This window comes from Nycticebus coucang, chromosome 8 (genome assembly GCF_027406575.1).
Source record: "Nycticebus coucang isolate mNycCou1 chromosome 8, mNycCou1.pri, whole genome shotgun sequence".
Taxonomy (NCBI): Eukaryota; Metazoa; Chordata; class Mammalia; order Primates; family Lorisidae; genus Nycticebus; species Nycticebus coucang.
In genome coordinates this window covers 9,831,169-9,858,976 of record NC_069787.1, presented here as the reverse complement: position 1 = coordinate 9,858,976, position 27,808 = coordinate 9,831,169, and the positions used below count along the sequence as shown (strand labels likewise).

The window sequence follows — 27,808 nt, the reverse complement described above, 5'->3', positions numbered from 1 at the left end:
CCCCTGAAACTAACAATAGCGTTTTTGAGCTCTGTTTTAAAAGATGGAACTTGAGGGAGAATTTAACAACTTGCCCACGTTCACATTGCTAGTAAGTGACCCAGTCACACTAAATTAGCTTTAAACGGCAACCTGTAGCCATGCAGAATATCCCACAGGGCTCCCAGCCCCTGAATCCCACTTCACCATATACACTCAACAGCCTCCTGCACCGCCTCAAACCTCACCTTTTGATTCAAATCCACACCCTCCATGCAGCCCCTCACTTTACCTTTCCCGAGTAGCTTCCCTTCGGTCCTGCCCTGTTACCCCTAATCGGTCCCGCTCTTTCCGCGCCCCTTTGCCTTCCCCAAGCCCCGCCCTTTCTCTTCCGCCTCGTGCCGTTTTTTTCCCAGCTCTATCCTTTATCCCTAGTCCAGTTCCACCTTACAGGCCCATCTAAAACTCCTTCCTTTCTTTCCTGAGGCCCCCTATTCTGTTTAGCCCCACTCTACTCGGCTATTCTCCAGCCCCTTTCCTCCCTGACTGGGCCCAGCTGCCCAAAGAGCCCCGCCCCTTCCCTTAAACCCCGCCCACAGAGGGCTATTCTTCCGGCCCCGCCCCGCCCCTACCCATAACTCCAGGCCCCCTTAGGCTCCAGCCCGCGTCCTTCTGGCTTCCAGCCCTGCCCTAGGCCCCGCCCCGTGGCTCTGGCCCCGCCTCGCCGCCTTCCTCGGAGACCAAGGCCAGGTCCCCACCGCAGCCGCGGCGCCAGCAAGAGGGAGGGAGCAGGGAAGGAGGAGGCAGAGGGGGAGGGGAGAAGGGCGGGCTCCTCACACCCAGCCCCGCGCTCACCGTCTGTGGCCGCAGATTCGCCATAAACGGCCCAAAGACCCCGGATCCCTAGGACAGCGACTTCAGTCTCCAGAAACTCAACGCTAAGATGGAAGTGCTAAAGGAGCCCCGGGAGGTGTCGGAGACCCTTTCCGAGTCCCAGAGGATGGCCTCTCGACCTTCGGTGACGGGGTGGGGATCCGTGGCGAAAGTGCAGCTCGGCAGCGCCGCAGCGCCGCATTTACCCTGCGCAGACGCCGTCGCTGCCGCCGCTGCCGCCGCCGCCGCCGCTGCCACTGCCTTTGCCGCCACGGTCTCCGCGGTTGCCGTCCCCGCGCTGCCTCCGGGAGCTTCCATTGTTCCGGCGGCGCCGTGTCCCGAGGCCAGGCAATCTGGGGGCTTGCGAAACGGGTAGCGGCTGGCGGAGTTAAAACACCGGCGTGCCGTCGGGACCGGGAGTAGCAGGGGTCAGCGCGGGAATCCTGGGCAGCTGGGGCCAGAGCGTGGGGCTGCAGGGGGCCGGGGTGGCGAGGTCTACGGTCTCCGGAGTTGGGGCTCCCTCTTCCCGGCCCGACTTTCCCCGCCGGCCTCCCCCAGTGGGAGTCGGAGCCCCGGCGGGCGCGCCCGGCGATGAGCCCGGACTCGAGGTGGCCGGTGAGTGCGGGCCTGGGACCAGGGCGGGAGTGGCCAGCGGGGAAGGGGTAGGCTACTTTCGTAGGGCGCGCACTGAACTGCCTGGCCCGGGGACCTCTCAGGCTACTCCAGCTGGGAAAACTGACAGTGCATTCTCTCCTGCCGGCATCCCGGGGCAACAGTGTATCTTTGGGGCTGTCTGAGCCAATGGCAGGAGGGGAGCCTTGTTTAACTTGTTACACTTCGACAAAGGGGAAACGCGGTCGCATCCGGGAGAGAGGGCTGCGGGCACTGCTGGAGCCGGGCCTTGTCCCTCCAACGCCCGCCTCCTACTTCCTCCAGCCGCCATACCCCTGGGCCCCGGCCCCGGGCGGTCCCCACGGGCTTCAGGTCTAAGCTCTCCCTCGTTTGTGCCTCTGGTGCCGGGTCCCAGTGGTACGTTTCTGGGTGAGCTGTGCTACTTCGGAAGCTAGGGCAGCAGAACTGCAGCATTCACCTGGGACCCAGCTTGTTTGTGCCTCCGGTTGGTTTGTGTTTAAAGACACAGCTGCAGGTAGGAAGTAGAAACTAGTTGGAGTTGAACGTGTAGATTTATTTATGTGAAAGTTAGGGGCTGTTGACAAAGTTGCTGGAGCAGTCCGCTTGCCTGGTTAAGTCATGGGAGAGAGGCCTGAGGGGTCACTGTCAGAGAGCTCAGTGGGGCTATGCCTAGTTAGGATGGTGCCAAATCCTTTGCTGAGTTGTTGAACTCAACTAGGCAGAGGGAAATTGGGACAGTCCCTGACCAAGCTCGGCTTCCTGGGGGCTGGTGCCATCTGCTGTCTCCACTCACCCAAGAACATTGGAGATGGGGGAGGGAGAGCTCCTTAGCAAAAGCATGGAGCTGAGTGTTCCTAGATTGTCATGTTCCTGTTTGTACACTTAGGGCCTAGCACTTGGTAGGCCTTTAGTTGATGTGGCATGAATGGGTGAAGGAAGAGCTCAAATGTCATACCTCCTGAGGGCACTGAGTAAATGACCTCAGTTTTCACTTGGCACCACAATTACTCTCACTACGCAGTCTCTGGGCCAGGGTGAGCCTCCCCATAAAGACCCCAGAAATAAACTAACTCTTTCTATAATCCAGTGATTTCTGCAGGCGTCCAAGAGTAAATCATTGGGCACCCCATTCAAGCTTTTACATGAGCTAAAATTAGTTTTCATCCCATCTCTTTCAGGTCCAAATCAGGTAATCCCCTTAATCAGCTATTCATTCATTTGCCAGAAATTAAGTGTCCAGTGCATGCTAAGTACCAGGGAAATAGAGGTGGATTAGGCTCTGTTCTTTGTATTGCACGGCTCCCAGTCTAAAGAGAAGTGACAAAAAACTTACGGTAAGGACTGTGGTGGAGGTGAGAAAGGAATGCTGTGGAAACACAGCTTCCCGTGAGAGAGTCGAATCATAACAGAAGTAACATTTCAGCTGGGTTTTAAAGAAGGCCTGGAGCCCACCAATCAGAGAGTATGGAGGGCATTCCGAATAGATAACCATTCTGCAGGAATGAGAGGTTAAAATATTCAGGGAATAGCAAGTTGCCCTGTGTAGACAGAAACAGTTGTAACTGGTAAAAAGAATCTAGAAAGGCACTTCTTGATTGTCAATTGGATATTATCCTAAAGAATTTAGGGAACATCAGGAGGCTTTTAGTCAAGAGACGGGCGTGATCGTTACCACTTAGTAGAAATGCATTGTGGCTGCATTGTGTGAGATTAGGCCAGAGGAGTTGAGATACAGGACAGGTTGCCAGGCAAGTGGTGATGAGGGCCCAGATCAGGACAACGGTAGAGGAGACGGCATTTGGAGACACTGTGGAAGTAGACTGGACGGAGACTGGGAGATAGTGGGGTCTCTAACCAGGAACTCTTCCCCAGGCCTAGGCTAACTGATCTGTGTATTCTAGATGTGACAGCATGGGGGTGGACTTTGACGTGAAGACTTTCTGCCACAACTTGCGGGCAACTAAACCACCATATGAGTGCCCTGTGGAGACCTGCCGCAAGGTCTACAAGAGTTACAGTGGTATTGAGTACCACCTGTACCACTATGACCACGACAATCCACCACCCCCGCAGCAGACTCCACTCCGGAAGCATAAGAAGAAGGGGCGCCAGTCACGCCCAGCCAACAAGCAGTCGCCCAGCCCCTCAGAGGTATCACAGTCACCAGGCCGTGAGGTGATGAACTACGCACAGGCCCAGCGCATGGTGGAGGTGGACCTGCATGGCCGTGTCCACCGTATCAGCATCTTTGACAACCTGGATGTGGTGTCAGAGGATGAGGAAGCCCCTGAGGAGGCCCCTGAGAATGGTAGTAACAAGGAGAACACTGAGACACCGGCTACTACTCCCAAGTCAGGCAAGCATAAGAATAAAGACAAGCGCAAGGACTCTAACCACCACCACCACCACAATGCTTCTGCAAGCACCACTCCCAAGCTGCCAGAGGTGGTCTATCGGGAGCTGGAGCAGGACACCCCTGATGCCCCACCCCGGCCAACTTCCTATTACCGGTAAGGCCACCTCTACCTCCCAACTTTGGAAAACTGCTCCTGCAGGGCTCAGAAGACAGGTGACAAACACTGATAGGAAAGTGATAGGCATAAAGGGTAGTAAGAGACACCAGCTGCGGTGGCTCACACCTATGTTCCTAGTGCTCTGGGTGGCCAAGACAGGAGGATCACTTGAGGTAAGGAGTTTGAGACCAGCCTGAGCAAAGCACGACTCTGTCTTTAGAAAAATAGAAAAATTAGCCAGGCCTGGAGACACGCACCTATAGTCCCAGCTACTTAGGAGGCTGAGGCAGGAAGATTGCTCGAGCCCAGGAGCTTGAGGTTGCTGTGAGCTAGGCTGAGGCCATGGCACTCTAGCCTCAGTGACAGAGTGAGACTCTGTCTAAAAAAACAAAAAAAGGAAAAGAGCACCTCCCCTGTCAGAGCAGTAAGAGGAATGGTACTTGGCTCCACGCTGCTACATGCCAGGCCCTGCATTCAACGTTTAATAGTCATTATTTTATTCTCACAACTCTTTCAGGTAGATATTCTTATTTCACAAATAAGGAAACCATGGTCAAGAAAGGGTGCCAGACTTTATCTAAAGTCACATGCCAGTGGACAGCTGAACCGGGATTCAAACCCAGGTCCCTCAGACTCCCAACACTTCAAAAAATCCTGTTTCTAATTCCTCCCTCTACTCTGTGGCTTTGAGCAATGCATCCAGCTTCTGGTGTTCTAGTGACCCCATCTGTAGATACAGTATCCCTCTGCCTGTCTACTGATGGACGGCTTGGGTCACTGATCTCGTAAGGTCTGAAAAGCAGTGTGTAAATCTGCGGAAGTAATTTTCCCATTTTTTTTTTTTTTTTTCTGTTTTTGTCATCCATCCTTTAGTATGTTTAAACAGTATTTTCATTGTTTATGTTTTGTGCTCCTCCAGTGGCCTTTTTATTTATTTCATTTAATTTTTTCTTTGTACTCCTCCCAAAAGTTAGTCACAGTGGCTTCTTCAAAATGTAGGTATAATACAGCTAAATTCCTTTGACATGAGGTAAAAGATAAAAGGATGGGGGCAGGAAACGACCTGCAACAACCCTTGCTGTGGAATGGTACAAAAACCAAGGCGAAGAGAGCGTTCGGATGAGTTAGTTAAACAGCAGCCTTTGTGGGAGGCGCCTGTGGCTCAAAGGAGTAGGGCGCCAGCCCCATATGCCGGAGGTGGTGGGTTCTAAACCCAGCCCCTGTCAAAAACTGCAAGAAAAACAGCAGCCTTTGTTGTCAACTAATCAGAAGGCCTGATCTCTGAGAGGAATTTGTCATAAAGGCTTTTAAATGAAAATGAGTTTTTACCGGGCGGTACCCGTGGCTCAGTGAGTGGGGTGCTGGCCCCATGTACTGGGGGTGATGGGTTCAAGCCCAGCCCCGGCCAAACTGCAACCAAAAAATCGCCTGGCGTTATGACGGGCACCTGTAGTCCCAGCTACTCGGGAGGCTGAGGCAAGAGAATTCCCTAAGGCCAAGAGCTGGAGGTCGCTGTGAGCTATGACGCCACAGCACTCTACCAAGGGCGACAAAGTGAGACTCTGTCCTAAAAAAAAAAGAAAGAAAGAAAGAAAATGACTTAACCAAAAGTGCCATATATAGCTCGGTGCCTGTAGCACAGTGACTAGGGTGCCATCCACATACACTAGAGCTGGCAGGTTCGAATCCAGCCTGGGCCCGCCAAACAACAATGACAACTACAACCAAAAAGTAGCCAGGTGCTGTGGTGGGTGCCTGTAATCCCAGCTACTTGGGAGGCTGAGCGAGAGAATCACTTAGGTCCACGAATTTGAGGTTGCTGTGAGCTGTGACACCACGACACTCTACCCAGGGCAACATAGACTCTGTCTCAAAAAAAAAATGCAGCATATATAATAAAATTCAATTCCTTTTTTTTTTGCAGTTTTTGGCCAGGACTGGGTTTGAACCCACCACCTGTAGTGTATGGGACCGGCGCCCTACTCCTTTGAGCCACAGGCACCACCTAAAATTCAGTTCTTTAAAAGCAAATCTGCAGGGCACTGCCTGCGGCTCAGTGAGTAGGGTGCTGGCCCCATATACTGAGGGTGACAGGTTCGAACCTGGCCCTGGCTGAACTGCAACAAAAAAATAGCCGGGTGTTGTGGCGGGCGCCTGTAGTCCCAGCTGCTCCGGAGGCTGAGGCAAGAGAATCACCTAAGCCCAGGAGTTGGAGGTTGCTGTGAGCTGTGTGACGCCATGGCACTCCACCGAGGGCAATAAATTGAGACTATCTCTACAAAAAAAAAAAAAAGGCAAGTTTGCAGTAAGACAAGCAGTATGGCCCACTACGTGATTTTCTTCTCTTACGAGTTTTAGCCAGTCTCCCTCCTCTCTTTGATCTTTCATCTGTTTAGCCTAACTCTACGCCCTCTGGCTTTACACTGTCTCTTTCTCTTTTCTGTTAGCGCTGACTGCTATGTCCACTCACCCTCTACCCCCAACCCCCACGGCCAGTGCACGGACTATCCCTCAGCCTCTCTTCCCTCCCAGTTGCTTAACTCTCTTGCTGCTCTAACAGGCAGCCCAGACCAGCACATTTTCTTCTTCCCTCCACTCAGATTCACTCTTTGCTCATGGGTATCAGATCTGTTCTCCAGGGGAGTTCTGAGTTGGTGTGCTGTGACCAGTTAGGAGGTTATGTTCCGTGTACTTTGTTACCATGGTTAGCTAAACTGCCCCAATTTTGGAAATGATTTACTTTTTATATAAATTTGATAAGCTTCAAGGTCATCTCTCCAATACCATCACTTTTTCTTTCTTGCCTTCTGATTTGCTTCCCTGAAGAGATTGCGATAGTGTGGCTTGTCAGCTGGAGTGCCAGGATTTGCGCGTGGCATGCAGCCTGCCTTATCTGCGCTGCAGTCTATAATCTGGGTGCCTGTGGGAGTATGTGATGCACCATCACATAATGTCATGTGTGTCATGGCAGAGAAGAGGTGAGAATTGGTGCTCCAGCAGAGCTGACGCCAAGGCCTGCAAGGAGCCAGATGGTTCACACTACCTCTGAGTCATACCCTTGTTCAGAGATACAGAGGTTGCAGTCACCTTGGGGAAGAGGTAAAAGGCTAGGGAAAAAACTGCTGCTTCCTACTGAGTGTTTCAGTCTCTCCCTCCCTTGTACCATCACCTCAAAATGCCTTTCATGTGACCAGGAGAAGCCTACATCTGTGTAGTGAAATCAGATACGATGCCTGCCTCTATCCTGTAGTGGAGGAGTTCGACACGTAAATAGCTATACTGCAAGGAACATGGATAAGGGCTGTACAAGATCTAGTAAGTTTAACATTCATTGAGTGTTCCCCATCAGGCACTGTTCGAAGCACTTCACCATATTAACTCAGTTAATGCTCACAACAGCTATGTAAGATAGATTCTAATTAGCGTTACCACTTCACAGAGGAGGAACCCAAAGCCCAAAGAGCTTAGCTTACTTCCCACTGTCATACAGAACCCAGGAAGTATTGCCCAGAACCTGGGGGCACTTGGCCTGCCGTAGCACCCGGAGCTCGATCTCCCACATGGAAAGGAGAGAGGAAAGATCAGAACTAATGTTTATCTAGGACTTGCTGTATGTTACTTGATTTAACCCATTAATTTCTGTCATTCCATGCAGTCCTGACACACTTTTATGAGAAGGTAACATCTTCATTTCTTTCATCACAAAAACTGAGATTTGGTCGGAGAAGAATAGTGATGTCCTAAAAGTCACAAAGTGATAGACGCAAGATTTAAATTCAAGTTTGTGAGGAGCTTGAGTCCTCATACTTTCTTTTCTACGCTGTAGTTTACAATGCCAGAGCTCAGGCCAACTAGGGATGACACGGGCATGGGGAACCTGCTATGTACCACAGGTCCTTGGAGCAGTCCTCCACACCAGGCCTCAGCCCACAGAGTACTAGAGGGCTGGAGGGTGAATGCGTCCAACTCTGCTACTCCCTGGTTGTGTAACCTATCTGTATTGGAGAGTTAATTAACATCTCAAAGTTTCCATTTTTTTACCCACAAAATGAGGACAGTAAGAACACTAACCCTATGGCTCTGGTAAGAAAAACTTAGCACAATGCCTGGCTCATAGTAAATGCTCAGTAAATCTTAGCTGTTAAAATTCTCTTCCAAGGCTATCCAGAGAAGAAACAATACCAAGAGTTTGATGGAGCTCTGAACTGATCATGGCACCAGCTAAGAGAAAACCTACGGCAGCTTTAGTCAAGGCTCTGCCAGCTGGTGCTGAAATGACTCATGCTACATATATAATTTTCCGGTGACATCCTTCTTCCCCAGATTCTTTGTACCATATCCAGACCATCCCAACGGGTCCTAGCTGCCCCCCAGCCCCCTCCAGAAGAGTCTGACTGAGCTTCTGCAACCTAGGGAGGTAGAGTCATCTAGCAGCCAGGATACAAGCTTTGGTGTAGCAGGCCTGGGCTCACATTCCAGCTCTCCCTTGCTCACAAGTGAGCTGGTTTAGGTGCATTAACCTCTCCAAGCCTTAAGTGTCCTTTCCTGGAAAACAGGAGCGATTATCGTTGTCTATGGTACCTGGGGTTAAGGCGAGAATGAAATGGGACAACACACTATAGGTACAGGAACACAATAAGTGCTTGGTGACAAATAACGACTCATTGTCATTGAGGGAGGGAAATCTCAGCCATGTGATTCTGAACTCCCTGTCTGCACTACAGGTACATCGAAAAGTCTGCAGAGGAACTAGATGAGGAAGTAGAATATGACATGGATGAGGAGGACTACATCTGGCTGGATATCATGAATGAGCGTCGGAAGACAGAGGGTGTGAGTCCCATCCCTCAGGAGATCTTTGAGTACCTAATGGACCGGCTAGAAAAGGAGTCCTACTTTGAGAGTCACAATAAAGGTGACCCCAATGCACTAGTGGATGAGGATGCTGTTTGCTGTATCTGCAATGATGGTGAGTGCCAGAACAGCAACGTCATCCTCTTCTGTGACATGTGCAACCTGGCCGTGCACCAGGAGTGCTACGGTGTCCCCTATATCCCTGAGGGCCAGTGGCTGTGCCGCCGTTGCCTACAGTCACCCTCCCGTGCTGTGGACTGTGCCCTGTGCCCCAACAAGGGTGGTGCCTTCAAGCAGACAGATGACGGGCGCTGGGCCCATGTGGTGTGTGCCTTGTGGATCCCTGAGGTCTGCTTTGCCAACACAGTCTTCCTGGAGCCTATTGACAGCATTGAGCACATCCCACCAGCTCGCTGGAAGCTCACGTGCTACATTTGCAAACAGCGGGGTTCAGGGGCCTGCATCCAGTGCCACAAAGCCAACTGCTACACGGCCTTCCATGTGACATGCGCCCAGCAGGCTGGCCTTTACATGAAGATGGAGCCTGTGCGGGAGACAGGTGCCAACGGCACCTCCTTCAGTGTCCGAAAGACAGCGTACTGCGACATCCACACACCCCCAGGTTCGGCGCGCCGCCTGCCCGCCCTATCCCACAGTGAGGGTGAGGAGGAGGAGGATGAAGAGGAGGAGGAGGGTAAGGGCTGGAGCTCAGAGAAGGTCAAGAAGGCCAAGGCCAAGTCCCGGATCAAGATGAAGAAGGCGCGGAAAATTCTGGCAGAGAAGCGGGCAGCAGCACCTGTGGTGTCAGTGCCCTGTATCCCACCACACAGGTATGTGGGAAGCAGATGACAGGCAAGTGAGGGAAGAAGCAGCCTTTCTGGAGAGGACCTGACAGCCCCCTCAGTGGAATGGCAGTGTAGGTTTTCTTCTTCAGGAGTAAAAAAAAAAAAACCCCACCAAATTCCAAAAGAAGTTAATCTTAACAGGTCGCTTGACTTTTCACATTAAGAGCCAGAAATGTTGATCTTTATCTGGCGTACCTGTCAGGTGTTTTAAACTGCCCTTCATCTTTTGATAGGAAGAAAGAGAATGGAACAGCTACAATGGAAAAAATGATCTCACTATGAAAAGAGAAATAGAATGAAAAGGGGGGAAGGGAACACTCAAGAAGTTGGGAAATGATTACTGCCACTAATGTGGGCTGTTGTCACCTGTTATTTTTACTTCTCTTGTACTGATTATTTAATTTACTATAGGTTTCTGCTATACAATTGTGCTTCATCTAAAAACCTTCACAGGTTTGGTTTGAGTGGGAATCCCAGGTCAGTTAGTACCATGGGTTGTGATGACTAGAGCAGTCCGAGGGGCATAACTCCCTGACCCTGGTGTGCAGGGTTAGGGTCTGGCTTAGTGCTGGGAGCTCGGTGTCCTGTCTACTGCAGTGGCATTGGTGGCACCACTTCACTCTTCTTTCATTTAAGCCCAGAGTCCCAGGCCTTTTTGACAAAGAGACCTGTTTCCCCTTTTCTCAATTCAGGACTTTCACTGGCCAGATATCCCTGATCCACTTAAGAGAATCATGGCCCAACAGGTTTTCTCTTTGTTCCCTGAATCCCAGGCTCAGTAAAATCACCAACCGCCTGACTATCCAAAGAAAGAGCCAGTTCATGCAGAGGCTGCACAGCTATTGGACACTGAAGCGGCAGTCACGGAATGGGGTCCCACTGCTACGTCGCCTGCAGACACACCTGCAGTCTCAGAGGAACTGTGACCAAGTTGGGGTACTGTGTCAAATTCCTCATTCCCAGAATGAGGCCCCTGGGAACTAAGGCCAGGGAGATAAGGACTGAGATTTTCAACCAAAGCTTCTGGTTTCAGGGGTCATAGGCTATTTCCTCCTTTAAGCTACCCCTCAAACCAGGCTCAGCATGAAATGCTTATAGATTATCAGCTCGTTGGAAAATTGTTCTTATGTGTTTATTTATTCATTCAACAAACACATACCAGTCATCTACTTTAACCCAGGCTCTGGGGACACGTAGGTTAAGGAGCTACCAAGAAATTACTGTGCTCCCTCCCTTGGCTGGGCCTGCCCTTGACCCAAGTTTCCTGGGTTCTCTCCTCCCCTCTGGCCTTTCCTCTGGCTCTCTTATTGTCTCCTGATCCTCCTTTATACCTCTACAGAGAGATTCTGAGGATAAGAACTGGGCCCTCAAAGAACAGCTCAAGTCCTGGCAGCGGCTCCGGCATGACCTGGAGCGAGCTCGGCTCCTGGTGGAATTGATCCGCAAGCGGGAGAAACTCAAAAGGGAAACGGTGAGTGCTGCTGGGCCAGCTCTATTTCATACAGGAGAAAACAGACCCAGGAAAAGGAAAAGTGTGTGCCCAGCCGGGAAGCAACAGTGCTGGGGTTAGAGCTCCTAGGGATCAGCATGCTTTCAGGCCCGCTGGAAGCACAGGAGAGTATGAACGGAATCCGAAGTAATGTGACACAGGTGGCCGGTGCAGGGAGTGTGAAGAAAGGGAAGAGTCTTTGGAACAAGTTTTGTTGGGTGGGGCCTTGTAGAAGGCAGACCTGAGTGAGTACACCCAGCTGTGGTTGTGGGAAAGAAGGCACGTTCCCAAGCTGGGACCATCTCAGACATCTGTCTCAAAGGACTGGATTGGGTCTGGCTCATCGAGCCTTTTTTCTGTCAGATCAAGGTCCAGCAGATTGCCATGGAGATGCAGCTGACCCCTTTCCTCATCCTCCTTCGCAAAACCTTAGAGCAGCTCCAAGAGAAGGACACGGGCAACATCTTCAGCGAGCCGGTCCCTCTGTCTGAGGTAACCGAATTGGACGAAGTAAGAATCCCTTCCCCTCACTCCACCTTCTTTCTGTTCCTCTCCCAGTTGGACCCCTGCTGCAGGTCTGGGCCAGGGACTAGGTGGGAACCTTGAAGAGAGGGGCTGGCGGCGGCTTTGGGGCAGGATAAACTGAAGCCACATGTATCACCTAGATTCTGTCTTACTCCTGTCACACCCCAAGGGCCCACATTGGGAGGCAATCTGCACTCCTTCCCCAGAGGCAGGGACTGAGTTTTGCCAAATGAATAATCCTAGGGCAGGAAGACACTTTGGGGGTGCTGAATCCTAGAACGGAGACTTTAGAAGGCTCAGCACCTAAAGAACCAGCTCTGAAGCCCTAGGTCCTGACTGACAGACTCTTCTATCTAAAAGGTATAAAATTAGAGGCCTGAAGCAGCAGCTTTGTGTATAAGTCTTACTGATAAGTAAATTAAAAGAGCTATAGGAAAGCATTGTGGTGTCTTTTCCAGAGGATTCCCCTAGCCATTTTCTTACTGAAGTCTCACGCAGCTCTAGGAGATAGATTTGGCTGTACTTTCACCACTACTTCCCAGGAGAAGAAAAGAAGGCTCAGAGAGGTTAAAAGACTTGCCAAGGTCACAGCTTGTGACTGGTAAAGTCAGGAGTAGAATCTAGCTTTCCTTTCCCCTGTGCTATATGCCTGCCTCTAACTGTGGTGGGAGGAGGTTGCTGGATGCATTTCATGGGGACTTGTTAGGAGCAAGGTCTGGGGGACTGAAGGACGTATCTCCACTTAGACACACCCGCCCTGCTCTCCCAGGTACCTGACTACCTAGACCATATCAAAAAGCCCATGGACTTTTTCACCATGAAGCAGAACTTGGAGGCTTACCGCTACCTGAACTTTGATGATTTTGAGGAGGACTTCAACCTCATCGTCAGCAACTGCCTCAAATATAATGCCAAGGACACCATCTTCTACCGAGCAGCAGTGCGGCTGCGTGAGCAGGGTGGTGCTGTGCTCCGCCAGGCCCGGCGCCAGGCAGAAAAAATGGGCATTGACTTTGAGACGGGCATGCATATCCCCCACAGCCTGGCTGGAGATGAGGCCTCGCGCCACACTGAAGATGGTGGGTGATGTGTCTCTCTCACACACACACACACACACACACACACGAGAGGCCAATGGCAGGGATGGACAGCTTTCCAGAAGTCCCTTCCCGGGAGTAGGCATGGTAGGCAGAAAGGAGCTAGGCTGAGCAGTGGCAAGCTAGCCCCGGGAATCCCCCATAGAAGCCATACTGGTGAATAGATAGCAGTGCCTGTCATTCCGCATCTTGGTGCTGATTTACAGCTGTTCTTTCTGAGAAGCCAAGGGGGAAGAGTGGGTTTCTTGCTGCCTGCCCAGGTTCAAGGGGCTCAGAGGGCTTCCCTGAATCTGAGCTTTTCCTCCCAACCCTATCCCTAGTAGCAGAGGAAGAGCGGCTGGTTCTGCTGGAGAACCAAAAGCACCTGCCCGTGGAAGAGCAGCTGAAGTTGCTGTTGGAGCGGCTGGATAAGGTGAATGCCAGCAAGCAGAGTGTGGGCCGCTCACGGCGTGCAAAGATGATCAAGAAGGAGATGACAGCTCTGCGGCGGAAGCTTGCCCATCAGCGGGAGACTGGACGGGATGGGCCTGAGAGGCATGGCACCTCGAGCCGGGGTAGTCTGACACCCCACCCAGCAGCCTGTGACAAGGATGGGCAGACTGACAGTGCTGCGGAGGAGAGCAGCAGCCAGGAGACAAGCAAAGGTCTGAACCCCGTAGGAAGGCAGACCCGGAAGCCCCTGCCACCCCCAGGCAGAGGTCCCTCCTCCACAGCTAGCTATACTTTCTCCTTTATTCCCTAATCAGGGACCTCTTAACTGCCTCTCTGGCTATTTGTGTAAGAGTTAATGTTCCAAATTCCATGCCCCCCAAATTATCCCAAACTCTAGCAGGAGCAATGGTCCTGTATGCCCAGGGCATGACCTCGAACATCTGCCCTTCTCACATCAGGCCCTTCACCAATTCTCCTTCTCTCTTTCTCTGCTCTAGGCCTGGGTCCCAACATGTCCTCAACCCCCGCACATGAGGTGGGCAGGAGAACCTCAGTTCTGTTCTCCAAAAAGAACCCGAAGACAGCTGGACCGCCCAAGAGGCCGGGCCGGCCCCCCAAAAACCGGGAGAGCCAGATGACCCCCAGCCACGGAGGCAGTCCTGTGGGGCCCCCCCAGCTCCCCATCATGGGCTCCCTGCGTCAGCGCAAGCGGGGTAGGAGTCCCCGGCCTAGTTCGAGCTCAGACAGCGACAGTGATAAGTCCACAGAAGACCCCCCAATGGGTGAGCCTCACCATCACCCAGCCCCCCAAGAGAGTGAGCAAAAAACCTGCCATTCTTCCAACATATTCCCAACTATCTCTTTATTTGCCCATAGAAGACAGAACTCTGAGGACCCTAGGAGTCCTTTAATCCCAATCCACTCATTTTACAGTCAGGGAAACTGAGGCCCAGAGACACTGACCCAGCTATATTCCCACCCAGGGCATGTTCCCGCTTCCTGCCCCCATTGAATCGCTTCACCTTTTCTCTTCTCACCTTCCTTGGGGATCTGCTCTTTAAGCCATTTGTGTCCTAAGGCCAGGAACTGCCAAGGGAAGAAAGGGGGTGGGCAGAGCTGGGGCTGACTGTGGTAGACACTACCCAGAGCTAGATCTGCTGGCCAGGCTTGGAAGAATTTTCCAGTACAGAAGAGAACCAAAGCTCTAAGTCCCTCTTACTCTGAATCATCTCCAGTCTACACCTTCCTGACTGGTTCCTTCTCTCCTCGTCTTCCCCCCTACCAAGATTTACCAGCCAATGGCTTCAGCAGTGGAAACCAGCCAGTGAAGAAGAGTTTCTTGGTATACCGTAATGACTGTAGCCTTCCCCGGAGCAGCTCAGACTCTGAGTCCAGCAGCAGTAGCAGCAGCAGCGCTGCCTCAGACCGGACCAGGTACTACCTCCTAAATAAAGGCCAGCCTTCAGAGATGCCCTTCCAGGGCTCATGGGCTTTCCCAGGTTTTTCTCCATGAGAAGTGTGATGGCTGCTATGTCAGCATAGATAAACCTGAAACCCAAGGTTCTCTGCAAAATAAATGGGATAGATCAGTTTCACCATCACAGAACAGAGGGAACCATCCCGGGTTAAGGTACCCTAGATTTGGCCTATAGACATATTTTGTTTGGCCAGCATGGTGTTTTTAAAAAATGAATCCAGGGGGCGGCGCCTGTGGCTCAGTGAGCAGGGCGCCGGCCCCATATACCGAGGGTGGCGGGTTCAAACCCAGCCCTGGCCAAACTGCAACAAAAAAATAGCCGGGCGTTGTGGTGGGCGCCTGTAGTCCCAGCTACTCGGGAGGCTGAGGCAGGAGAATCTCCTAAGCCCAGGAGTTGGAGGTTGCTGTGAGCTGTGTGACGCCACGGCACTCTACCGAGGGCAATAAAGTGAAACTCTGTCTCTACAAAAAAAAAAAAAATGAATCCAGGCTTGGCGCCCATAGCTCACTGAGTAGGGCTCCAGCCACATAAACCAAGGCCAGCGGTTTGAGCCCGGTCTGGGCCTGCTAAATAACAATGACAACTACAACAAAAAAACAGCCGGGTGTTGTGGCCGGTACCTATAGTCCCAGCTACTTGGGAGGCTGAGGCAAGAGAATCGCTTAAACACAAGAGTTTGATGTTGCTGTGAGCTGTGACGCTACAGCACTCTACCGAGGGCGACATAGTGAAACTCTGTCTCAAATAAATAAATAAATAAATAAATAAATAAAATAAAAAATGAATCCAGAAATGCCACTTAAAATTCCTAGTCTTTGTATTACCATGTGAAATCAGAAGATCTGGCAAATCTAGTCTGGGCGTGGTGGCTTCCTAGCACTCTGGGAGGCAAGGTGGGTGGATTGCTTAAGCTCGGGAGTTGGAGACCAACCTGAGCAAGAGCGAGACGCTGTCTCTACTAAAAAGAGAAAAATTAGCTGGGTTTTGTGGTAGGCACCTGTAGTTTCGGCTACTAGGAGGCTGAAGCAAGAGGATTGCTCAAGCCCAAACTTGAGTTTGAGGTTACTGTGAGCTATAATGCCATTGCACTCAATCCCAGGAAAACAGAGTAAAACTCTTGTCTCCAAAAATGAAAAACAAAACAAATCAGAAGATCTGGCAGATTTGGCCAATACTACTTTTAGACAGCACATGAATTTGTCCCCACCACTGCTCGGTCCAGCCCACCTCAATCAAATCACCAGCCCTCGTTTGAGTTTGAAATTCCTCATTTAGGCTCTGTTTTTCAAGTTAATACTCTGAGGGCTTAAAGGGGAGAGAACACCTACCACATCATCCCCCATTCTTCCCTCCTTTGAGCTGTGCTCTCATTGTCTTGTCTGCAGCACAACACCCTCAAAACAAGGCCGGGGCAAGCCCTCTTTCTCTCGGGGCACATTCCCAGAGGACAGCAGTGAGGATACCTCAGGCACTGAAAATGAGGCCTACTCCGTGGGCACTGGCCGCGGCGTGGGCCACAGCAGTAAGTACCCTCGCCCAAGGCCAGGGATGCTGGGAACCCACTGTCAAGGCCTTGCCAGCCCCCCAGCCGCTGATCCACCTCCTCTTTCCCATTCCTGTGAAGTGGTAAGGAAGAGTCTGGGCCGGGGAGCTGGTTGGCTGTCAGAGGATGAGGACTCCCCTCTGGATGCTCTGGACCTTGTGTGGGCCAAATGCCGAGGGTATCCATCATACCCAGCTCTGGTAGGTTTCCACTTCTCTTGTCATGCCCCTTGCTTTCCAGCCCAAAACACAGACTTAGAATTAGTAGATTTCTCCTATTCCCTGCTGCGCTATTCCTTAGCAAATAGACTGGTGGGCAAATACAGCTTGAGTACTGCTTAAAGGCTCCCACCCTGTTTCTCCATCCCTCCATTTCCTTTATTGTTGCCCCTGGGGCTCTGAAATAATTCAGCATGAGAAGAAGCAAAGGGTCAGCACTGTAGCCCTAGGGGCATGATAACCTTTCTCTGTTCCTACTTCACATGTCATCTCCAAATTTTGGGGTGGGGCAAGACTTAGGGAGGACATGGACTAAACCAAACGGTGCTCTTATTACACCCTCAGATCATTGATCCAAAGATGCCCCGAGAAGGTATGTTCCACCACGGGGTGCCCATTCCTGTGCCCCCATTGGAGGTGTTGAAACTTGGGGAGCAGATGACCCAGGAAGCCCGAGAGCATCTCTACCTCGTCCTTTTCTTTGACAACAAACGAACCTGGTAAGGAAGGGGGGTAGCATTTGGTGACTCACAGCTACAGATGTAGGCCTGTGTGGTATCAGGGCAGATTTCCAGGAAACTCCAGCAATAGAAAGGCTGAGCTATCACAGGTCATTGGGGGATGGACTGAGAATGGATCTTTGAGCAAAAGGGTTGTGTTGACCATGAGTCTGAGAGTCTGAGTGGGTAGTAGCTGACAAACAGCTCTAGTTAGAAACCGAAGGACCATCAGTGACTGTGACAAATATGGGGGTGGCTCCCCACCCAGATTCAGATGGCTTTTAGACTTAGTTTTCCCATCTCTGCCTCCACGATGAAAAGACGAGGGTAAAGCAGAAATAAACATTTAGGCTCTGAATCCTTGTTCTGTCACATTTACATATGTCATCTTTTTGCTAATTGTCTGCAGAGGACATTTAATTCAGTAAAGTCTGCCTGGAGCCTGTGGAACAAGATAGCTACTTTTGGTTAGGGTTCTTCCTTTCACACCCATAAACACCATATCATTACCTTATCCTCTCTCCCACCCCCTCATATATCTGTTGACTGAGAGCTCTTTGGTCACTAGACTATATCTATTAATGTTTCTGTAACCTCAGTACCCACCAAAGATTCTGGCCAGAGTAAGCACTCAGGAAGTGTGTTTGAGTGAATAGAGTCAGGAAGACTGGTGCTTGTTTGTTCTTCCTGAGATGATTTATTTGATCTTCACCTTGTCCTGTAGGCAATGGCTGCCCAGGACCAAGCTGGTTCCTCTGGGTGTGAACCAGGACCTAGACAAGGAGAAGATGCTGGAGGGCCGCAAGTCCAACATCCGCAAGTCAGTACAGATTGCCTACCACCGAGCTCTGCAGCACCGCAGCAAGGTGCAGGGCGAGCAGAGCAGTGAGACCAGTGATAGTGATTGATAACTGCCCAATGTAGCCCAACCTGCAGTGCCCTGTGACCTCTCTCCTCCCCTTAGCTCACTGTCCTGGAGTGGCACCAGCCTCTGCACTGACTCACTTCTGGTCTTAGGGCCAGTCTCAGGGGAAGCTGGGTGGGGGAGGTCCCTCCTGCCCTGAGTGCAGCTGGACTGTACAGAACACTCCAAGGGCCCATGGCGGTTTAGTGCAAGGGAAGAGGTGGTCTCACAGGTCAGAGAGTTCCAGCGACTTCATGGCATTGTAGGGCAGAGTGGTGGCCCAAGGTTAGAACACTGCATAAAACAGGCCATCCCACCACCTCTACCTGCTTATGCCAGGAGAATCCTTAACTGCCTAGAGGCCTGAGGCCCCTACAGGTGGTGAGGTGAGTGGGCAACTGCCCAGCCTAGCAATGGAATTGATGTCTGTCCAGCCCGGAAGAGGGGCACTAGGTGACCCCCCTCCCCTGCTGTTGTAAATACTGTAATTATCGGAGAATTTAAATTATTCTCATTTGTAACTGCGTTTCCGGGTCGCGCCAGAGTCATTTGGTACTAAAAACAACTGGGGCCTGTCCCCATTTCTCTTCTCTTTCCCATAGATCCCCCCCCTTTCAAACTGGTTTGTATTTATTTCAAAGGAAGAAAATATATTGATTCTTAGAAAATAAACTTGTTTATTTAGAATTCTTTGTTCTTGCCTTTTGCGAAGGCAAAAGGGATGTTCTGTGTCCCAGGGATAGTACTTAATTGGGCTCAGGTGGTTGCTGATTGCTGCTCATTTACAAGACAATAACAGAGTTTGAGAGCCCCCATTTCCCATGCACTGACTGCCTGCAGGGCCTGTACTAAGCACCTTCAGATAACAGTTTCATGTAATCCTTATACTTATAATAGTAACTATGGGGTACTTTAATAGTAGGCTTGTTAATCTCCACAAAGATGCTATGGTTTAGAAAAATTAACTTGCCTAGAAAGTCACAGAGGTAGGACTTGAACTTTGGTCTTTTGTCAGCAAAGTTGGCTCCGAAACCAGAATGTGGAACTGCCAGAGTCAACTACTGATTCCTTCATGGACTTCAGAGGCTTCAAATCCTGTGGCTCAAGTGCTTCCATCACTACAGCTGAGACTTTCCCCCTGCTTAAATGGGGACAGAGCAGGGATGTGGAGGGTTGCTCTTCATTCATCCCCAACATAGGCACCTTCTTTTCCAATTCAGCCAACTTTTATTGAAGGAATCCCTTCCAAGCGCTAGGCGCCTAGAGGGTGACATGCCTGTCTATTAGACAATCACGGGAAGAAATGGCTGCCCAAGGCCTTGTTGCTACTGAGTGGAACTGAGACAAAAACAACCTATCAGACCATGCTCGTGTGCACCCACCCTCTCTGCTAGGTACCGTGAGTGGGACACAAAGATCAGTCAGCAGCAGATGTTGCCCTTAAAGAACGTGTAGTCTAGTTATTCAGATACAACCAGAAATCACTGTGCTAGAAGGTGAAAAATGGCTCAGCTCCTTGTTTTTTCATGTCTTCTTCCAGAAAGGAAGAAATTACATAATCTTTCCTGTGTCCAGGCTGTTGACGCTGACAACTGGACCGGGCGGTCAGGCTATCCCAAGGCCACACGTCTGTACCTGGACTCAACCTAAGCAGCTGTGTCTCTGGGCTTCTGGGCCCAGCCCCAGAGAAAGCCCCTACATAGGCACCATTCGGCACTACGGTGTAAACAGATGGAGCATTGTTGAAGGAGTGCCCCGGAATTAAGGGAGCAGCTGTGGCCGAGGCGGGACAATCCCGAGGAAACAGGCCAGTGAAGTCTGTGAGGACGCCTAACTGTGGAGTAGGGGCCCGGGGAGAAGGCCTGGGAGGGGACACGCTTAGGCGGGTGAGCGCTGAAGAGAATCCTCTGAAGACACGTTGTAGGCACATCTCCCGGGTGCTGAGGGGTCGGAGCTGTGTCCAGTCCGATTCTCGGTGAAGGGAGGGTGCGTTATCTGAGGCTTTCTGCGAACGGCTAGGGAAAGGCGTGGTTCTGAAGGCGGACAGCCCCGAGGAGTCGAAAGGTTCTCAGGAGATCTGCCAGGACTAGAGCCTGAGGGCGCGCCCTGCGCCGGGTCCGCGGGGCGCTGTGATGGGACGCTCCAGCGAGCCAAGTGTTCCGGGTTGAGGAAAGACCAATAGCCGGCAGGGAGCCCAGCGCGCGCGAACCGCTCGGGCGCGGCGGAAAGGGCAACCCATCCGCTGCCGCGCCGATTTCGCCTTGGCACCTCCCACTTTCTCCTCGGATTGGCTACCTCTGGGTCTAAGAACCGGCGCTTGAGCCCTATTTCCGGTGGCGGCGAGGTCGGCCCCTGGAGAAGCCGGAAGGACTCACTGGTGCGGGGTTCCTAAAGTCTAAGCAGCTGTGGAAACAGATGTGAGCGCCCGGGGCGGGGGAGGAGACGTCAGGAAAGCTGGAAGTGGGGACAGAGTGGGAGGAGCGGGACTTTGATGAACCGCAAAGGGAGGGGCCTGCAGGGAATGGAAGAATTAAATGAAAATAGGGCGAAGCCTTAAACGGAGTCCACGAAGCCGGGACCAGGCGGGCGAGGCCTAGGAGGCGTGGTCTTTGTCTGGGCGGGGTCTTTGGCCTCCAATTTAAGGTGGCTCTGTGTGGGCGGGGCCATCTGGGGCGGGGCTTGGCGTGGAAGCGATAGCGCGGTAGCATGGGGCATCGTACTCTAGCCTCCACGCGGGCCCTGTGGGCCTCCATTCCATGTCCACTGTCTGAGCTGCGCCTGGACCTGGTTCTGGCTTCTGGACAGTCCTTTCGGTGAGTGACTGCACCCCGAGGTCCCTCCCCTGGGATCCTGGCTCTTGACTCTTCAGTCCTGCCGGCAGAGAATGCAAAGGAATTTGGGGGGTGATAGAAGAAACTCCAAGTTACAAAAAAGGAAACTCTCCTGGATGGCCTGCCTGTTACCTTCTTAATACAGTAGAGATAATATGTGCCGTGTTATTGTGAAAATCAAGCGGTATAACCCATGTAAAAGATAGCTCTCCCTCGGACTGGTGTCACTCTTGGATAGTTATCCTAAAAGATAATTATCTCAGAACAATTATATAATTCTCCCTTATTTCCCCTTTAAAAAACCTTGTCTTGGGCGGTGCCTGTGGCTCAGTCGGTAAGGCGCCGGCCCCATGTGCCGACGGTGGCGGGTTCAAACCCAGCCCCGGCCAAACTGCAACCAGGAAATAGCCGGGCGTTGTGGCAGGCGCCTGTGGTCCCAGCTGCTCGGGAGGCTGAGGCAAGAGAATCGCTTGGGCCCAGGAGTTGGAGGTTGCTGTGAGCTATGTGAGGCCACAGCACTCTACAGAGGGCCATGAAGTGAGACTCTGTCTCTACAAAAGAAAAAACCTTGTCTTGGGCAGCGCCTGTGGGTCGGTGGGTATGGCTGCGGCCCCATATACCGAAAGTGACGGGTTCGAACCCGGCCCCGGCCAAACTGCAACAAAAAAATAGCCAGGCGTTGTGGTGGGCACCTGTAATCCCAGCTACTCCGGAGGCTGAGGGAAGAGAGTCACCTAAGCCCAGGAGCTGGAGGTTGCTGTGACCTGTGATGTTACAGCACTCTACCAAGTGCGATAAAGTGAGACTCTGTCTCTTTAAAAAAGAAAGACTAAGAAAATGCCATGAAGGCTACGTTGAACAGTTTGATGAGAATATTTCAGATGTATATGAAACCAGCACATTGAACCCCTTGATTGCACTAATGTACATAGCTATGATTTAACAATAAAAAAAAGAAATACACAATGATATATTCAAGGAGAAAAAAAAAAAAGATTCAAAAAATAAAAAGAAGTTAATTAAATAAAAATAAAAACCCTTGTCTTCCTTTATCTCCCTATGCACATAGTTTACAATGGTGTGTGTATTCCCATTGCAATGCCCATTCCCAAATCTCATTTTCTTAAAAAAATAAATAAATAATAAAAATTAGTTCTTTTACTTTGCAGTTAAATCAGTTTTGTAAATGGAGTGGTAATACAATGGAAGGGACTGCAAGGGGTGCAGGAAGGGAAACTGAGTGTTCTAGAGCTGTTGTGTACCTTGGAGCTTAGGTGGAGGGAGCAAAGCCCTGCACACTGGAGTGGTGTACTGGCGGACCATGTTTGGACACTGACTCAAATTGAGGAGCAGCTCTACTGCACTGTGTACCGAGGGGACAAGGGCTGGGTTGGCAGGCCCACACTAGAGGAGCTGGAGGCTGTACGTGAGTACTTCCAGCTAGATGTCAGCCTGACTCAACTGTATCGCCACTGGGGTTCCGTGGACTCCCATTTCAAAGAGGTGGCTCAGAAATTCCAAGGTGAGCAGGGTGTGCTGGGATATTGGTTAAATTACTTCTCTGGACTCAGTTTTACTATCTGAAAGATTAGGTCTATATCTACTTAATAAAAAGGAGCTAACATATATAAAGCACTTAGAATAGTGCCCGGCACCTGGTAATTATTTTTGTTTGTTTGTTTGTTTTTAGAGATGGGGTCTCACTTCTGTCACCCAGGCTGAGTGCAGTGGCATGATCACCCAGGATGATCTCAAACTCCTGGGTTCAAACAATCTTCCTGCCTCAGCCTCCCAAGTAGCGAGGACTACAGACATGCACCACCATGCCCAGCTAATTTTTTATATTTTTTGTAGAGATAGGTGTCTTGCTATATTGCTCAGGCTGGTCTTTAACTTCTGGCCTCAAGTGATCCTGAACCTCTGAAAGTACTAGGATTACACACATGAGCCACCATGCATGGCTTATTATTATTATTATATCCTACTTACTGATCACCATAGTGAAGTAACAAGGATACTGAGACCATTCCTGGCTGTGTCACCTGGGGCAAGTGACTTCACTAATTTTGCAGATATATATAGAACATCTGCTGTATGACTGCTGGGGATACACCAACAAACAAAATCGACACAAATACCTGCCCTCATTTTGCTTACATTGTGGCCTTTTTATCTATAGAATGAGATAGTAGGGCGGCGGTCCCATATGCCGGAGGTGGTGGGTTCAAACCCAGCCCCGGCCAAAAAAAAAAAAACACACACACACACAAAAAAGAATGAGATAGTAACTCAGATCTTACAATATGCTATGAAGAATGAAAGGAGGTCTGGTGTTACTTTCTGTAGCAATGCTATCCCTTACTCTCCTGGGATCCCCTTAGAGCTTTGCTCCCTAGAATCTGATCTGAGGGTGAGAGGATGCCACTCTGAACAGCAAGTGTTTCTTCTTCTCCCAACCTTTCTGGTCCCCAGGTGTGAGACTGCTGCGACAGGACCCCATCGAATGCCTTTTCTCTTTCATCTGTTCCTCCAACAACAACATCACCCGCATCACTGGCATGGTGGAGCGGCTGTGCCAGGCCTTTGGACCTCGGCTCATACAGCTTGATGATGTCACCTACTATGGCTTCCCCAGCCTGCAGGCCCTGGCTGGTGAGTAGGTGGGTCCCCTACCCTTAGGCCTTCCACTAGCTTTTAGGATCTGTTCAGTTCTTTGGTCACTATCTCAAGGCTTCCTGCCTTCCCAAACACTGCTTCCATCCAGACCTGCCTGGTCTGCTGAGCCCCAGTTACACCTCATCTTCCCTATGTGTCCCTGAAATGTTAGCACCTTGCTAGTCTGTGCTTTTTGCCCAATGCCTCATCATAAAAAATGTACACTGTACATATGCAGTGTACATTTGGGGTCAGAGCATGCCTTCTGGAGACTGCCTCGATCTGAATCCCAACTCTTATCACTTGGGCACTTGTAAAATCTGTGGCCTTCGGTGGCTTTGTCTGTGAAGTGGGATAATAATAGCACCTACCTATCAGAGCAGTCATGAGGATTGAATAAAGGAATATACATACTGCACCTAGCAAGTGTTTGGCACTCAGGAAGTACATGTAAATTCAAGCTGCTATCACTATAGTGAACCAATTTTGTATCTAAGAACACATGCTCTTCATAGCAGCCCTGTGAGGCAAGTATTTTACAGAGGCAGAAGTGAGAACCAAGGCTTGGGAACTACATTGCAAGGAGACAGCCTGTCTCAAGAAAAGAGAATGTTTTTAGTGCTTAGAAACCTGATCTTGGGCTCGGCACCTGTGGCTCAAGCGGCGAAGGCACCAGCCACATACACCTGAGCTGGCGGGTTCAAATCCAGCCCGGGCCCGCCAAACAACAATGACAGCTGCAACCAAAAAATAGCCAGGCGTTGTGGCAGGCGCCTGTCGTCCCAGCTACTTGGAAGGCTGAGGCAAGAGAATCGCTTAAGCCCAGGAGTTGGAGGTTGCTATAAGCTGTGATGCCATGGCACTCTACCCAGGGGTACAGCTTGAGGCTCTGTCTCGAAAAAAACCTGATCTGAGTCCTAGTTGCTGGCTTAGTTACCACAGACCTCAAGAAATTCATTCACAGGCCACGCCTGTGGCTCAGTGAGTAGGGCGCCAGCCCCATATACCAAGGATGGCGGGTTCGAACCCTGCCCTGGCCAAACTGCAACAAAAAATAGCCGGGCGTTGTAGTGGATACCTGTAGTCTCAGCTACTCCGGAGGCTGAGGCAAGAGAATCGCCTAAGCCCAAGAGTTGGAGGTTGCTGTGAGCTATAATGCCATGGCACTCTACCAAGGGCGACAAAGTGAGACTCTGTCTCTTAAAAAAAAAAAAAAGAGGGCGGTGCCTGTGGCTCAGTGAGTAGGGAACCGGCCCCATATACCAAGGGTGATGGGTTCAAACCCAGCCCCGGCCAAACTGCAATAAAAAATAGCCGGGCGCGGGCGGCGCCTGTGGCTCAGTGAGTAGGGCGCCGGCCCCATATACCGAGGGTGGCGGGTTCAAACCCAGCCCCGGCCAAACTGCAACCAAAAAATAGCCGGGCGTTGTGGCGGGCGCCTGTAGTCCCAGCTGCTCGGGAAGCTGAGGCAAGAGAATCGCGTAAGCCCAAGACTTAGAGGTTGCTGTGAGCCGTGTGATGCCACAGCACTCTACCAAGGGCGGTACAGTGAGACTCTGTCTCTACAAAAAAAAAAAAATAGCCGGGCGTGGGCGGCACCTGCGGCTCGGTCGGTAGGGCGCCAGCCCCATATACCGAGGGTGGCGGGTTCAAGCCCGGCCCCGGCCAAACTGCAACCAAAAAATAGCCGGGCGTTGTGGCGGGCGCCTGTAGTCCCAGCTGCTCGGGAGGCTGAGGCAAGAGAATCGCATAAGCCCAAGAGTTAGAGGTTGCTGTGAGCTGTGTGACGCCACGGCACTCTACCCAAGGGCGGTACAGTGAGACTCTGTCTCTACAAAAAAAAAAAATAGCCGGGCGTTGCGGTGGGTGCCTGTAGTCCCAGCTACTCGGGAGGCTGAGGCGGGAGGATTGCCTAAGCCCAGGAGCTAGAGGTTGCTGTGAGCTGTGATGCCACGACACTCTACCAAGGGTGACAAGATGAGACTCTGTCTCTAAAAAAAAAAAAAATAGAAAAAGAAAAGAAAGAAATTCATTCACCTCTCCAGCCTTAATTTATTTGTAGAATAACAGTTCCTATGTAGAGGGGTTTGGGAGATGAGTAAAGTGGTCAGAGGGAGTGTACTATAAGCCAAGAGGTTAAGAGCACAAGTCATTGGTTCCCCAGAGCTGGGTGCAAGATCCCATCTCCAGCTAGGCACTGTGGCTTACAGGAGCACTTTGGGTGACTGAGGCAGGTGGATTGCTTGAGCTCAGGAGTTCAAAACCAGCCTGAGCAAGAGTGAGACCCTGTCTCTACTAAAAAACATAGAAAAACTAGCTGGGGGTTGTGGCGGGTACCTATAATCCCAGCTATTTGGGATACTGATAAGCCCAAGAGTTTGAGGTTGCTGTGAGCTATGATGCTCTACCCAGAGTTACTAGAGTGAGACTTTGTCTCAAAAAAAAAGTCTCCACCCAGTCCTTTGTAAATGTTAACTATTAGCAGTCTTTTTTTTTTTTTTTGAGGCAGAGTCTCACTTTGTTGTCCTGTAGAGTGCTGTAGCCTCATAGCTCACAGCAACCTCTAACTCTTGAGCTCAAGCTATTCTCTTGCCTCAGCCTCCCAAGTAGCTGGGACTATAGGCGCCCACCACAGCACCCGGCTTTTTTTTTTTAAAGATGGGGTCTCACTCTTGCTCAGGCTGGTCTTGAACTCCTGAGCTCAAGCACTCCACCCACTTTAGCCTCCAAAGTGCTAGGATTACAGGTGTGACCCAGACGTACCACTGTGTCCTTTCTTTTTCTTTTTTTTTGAGACAGAATCTTACTATATCACTCTCAGTAGAGTGCTGTGGCATCACAGCTCACAGCAACCGCAAAGTCTTTGGTTTAAGCGATTCTCTTGCCTGAGCCTCCCAACTAGCTGGGACTACAGGCACCTGCCAAAATGCCCGGCTATTTTTTGTTGCAGTCGTCACTGTTGTTTTGCTGGCCCAAGCCAGGTTCAAACCCTCCACCCTCAGAGTATGTGGCTGGCGCCATAATCACTGTGCTATGGGCGCTGAGCCTGTCATCAAGGTTCTTGAGAAAAGTCAGCATAATATCTGGCAAAGTGCTTTGCCAGTATATGATATCCAGCACATGATAATAGAAGCTGTTGCTATCATGATTATTTTTGTAGATCATGGGTATGAATACTCTTTGGAAAGGTTAAGGAACTCAAATGGAAAGCTGAGAAAGATAGCAAGAATTTCCCAGACCCTGGTATGGAGTTGAGCCAGTACCCAATGTATAGTAAGTGCTCAGAAAACATTTGTAGAGGGGCAGAATCTAAGTTTTTTTTGTTGTTGTTTTGAGACAGTCTTATTATGTCGCCCTCGGTAGAGTGCTGTGGCATCACAGCTCACAGCAACCTTAAACTCTTGGGCTTAAGCGATCCTCTTGCCTCAACCTCCTGGAATTATAGGTGCCTGCAATAACGCCCAGCTATTTTTTTTTGTTACAGTTGTCATTGTTTAGCAGGCCCAGGCTGGGTTCGAACCCACCAGCCTCTGTGTATGTGGCCAGAGCCGTAACAACTGGGCTACCGTAGGCGTTGAGCCAGAACTTAAATTTTAACCTAAGTTTTATGTGCAAAGTTTTTCCTTTGCACATAAAAGTGGCCACTGTCTCATGGGTGGAGAGGTGGGAGGGGTACTTAGAGGGCTCGCACACCAGCCTGAGGACTTAAGCCCTACTCTCTGCACTCCCAATAGGGCCAGAGGTGGAGGCTCATCTCAGGAAGCTGGGCCTGGGCTACCGTGCCCGCTATGTGAATGCCAGTGCCCGAGCCATCCTGGAAGAACAGGGTGGGCAGGCCTGGCTGCAGCAGCTTCGAGAGGTCCCCTATGAGGAGGCCCACAAGGCCCTCTGTTCCCTGCCGGGGGTAGGCACCAAGGTAAGACCCCAGGCGGGTAAGAGCTGCCCTCTCGGGCGGCGCCTGTGGCTCAGTCGGTAAGGCGCCGGCCCCATATGCCGAGGGTGGCGGGTTCAAACCCGGCCCTGGCCAAACTGCAACCAAAAAATAGCCGGGCGTTGTGGCGGGCGCCTGTGGTCCCAGCTACTCGGGAGGCTGAGGCAGGAGAATCGCTTGAGCCCAGGAGCTGGAGGTTGCTGTGAGCTGTGTGAGGCCACGGCACTCTACCGAGGGCCATAAAGTGAGACTCTGTCTCTACAAAAAAAAAAAAAGCCGCCCTCTCCACTACCACTGAGAGTAGGAGTAGGAGGCACTGAGGCAGGCCTGAGCGCTGGTTGGAGGGTTGGCTTCTAGAGGCAGAGCAGAAAGGATATAAGCAAATGTTTTATGAGTGCAGAAGCATATAAAGCAGCAGTCCCCAAGCTTTTGGTACTGGGGACCAGTTTTTCCCCAGACCTGCACTGGGGGGCAGGGAGGGGGACACATCATTAGTTTCTCATAAGGA

At 51.1% G+C, this 27,808-nt stretch overlaps 2 protein-coding genes across 14 annotated transcripts in view; both read left to right on the top strand.

Annotated features, from left to right (window-relative positions):
• The first annotated feature begins 1,058 nt into the window (after positions 1 to 1,058).
• Positions 1,059 to 18,555, top strand: BRPF1 (bromodomain and PHD finger containing 1). Of its 8 annotated transcripts, none has more exons than XM_053598727.1 (14): positions 1,059 to 1,467; positions 3,387 to 3,995; positions 8,723 to 9,682; positions 10,471 to 10,633; positions 11,037 to 11,168; positions 11,550 to 11,678; positions 12,481 to 12,790; positions 13,132 to 13,452; positions 13,738 to 14,022; positions 14,527 to 14,674; positions 16,104 to 16,240; positions 16,343 to 16,461; positions 16,825 to 16,979; positions 17,704 to 18,555. In XM_053598727.1, exons 2-14 carry the CDS (start codon positions 3,397 to 3,399, stop codon positions 17,885 to 17,887), a joined length of 3,642 nt encoding a protein of 1,213 aa, XP_053454702.1. In that variant the 5' UTR covers positions 1,059 to 1,467; positions 3,387 to 3,396; the 3' UTR covers positions 17,888 to 18,555. The 8 variants fall into 8 exon arrangements, with proteins under 8 accessions (XP_053454702.1, XP_053454701.1, XP_053454700.1 ...); XM_053598726.1 differs by having other exon boundaries at positions 13,129 to 13,452; XM_053598725.1 differs by having other exon boundaries at positions 11,550 to 11,696.
• A 113-nt stretch (positions 18,556 to 18,668) lies between these two features.
• The window catches only part of OGG1 (8-oxoguanine DNA glycosylase), a 16,796-nt gene continuing 7,656 nt past the window's right edge, over positions 18,669 to 27,808 (top strand). For 3 of the 6 annotated variants that reach the window (XR_008381559.1, XM_053598789.1, XM_053598785.1), the window contains exons 1-4: positions 18,669 to 20,696; positions 21,989 to 22,236; positions 23,187 to 23,366; positions 27,104 to 27,285. Coding sequence is in view for 5 of the 6 variants with exons in the window: in XM_053598789.1 (XP_053454764.1) it covers positions 20,590 to 20,696; positions 21,989 to 22,236; positions 23,187 to 23,366; positions 27,104 to 27,285 (717 nt within the window). In the remaining variant the exon portion in view is untranslated. The remainder of the gene's footprint in view (positions 20,697 to 21,988; positions 22,237 to 23,186; positions 23,367 to 27,103; positions 27,286 to 27,808) is intronic. The other 3 variants (XM_053598786.1, XM_053598788.1, XM_053598787.1) reach the window with 2 other exon arrangements.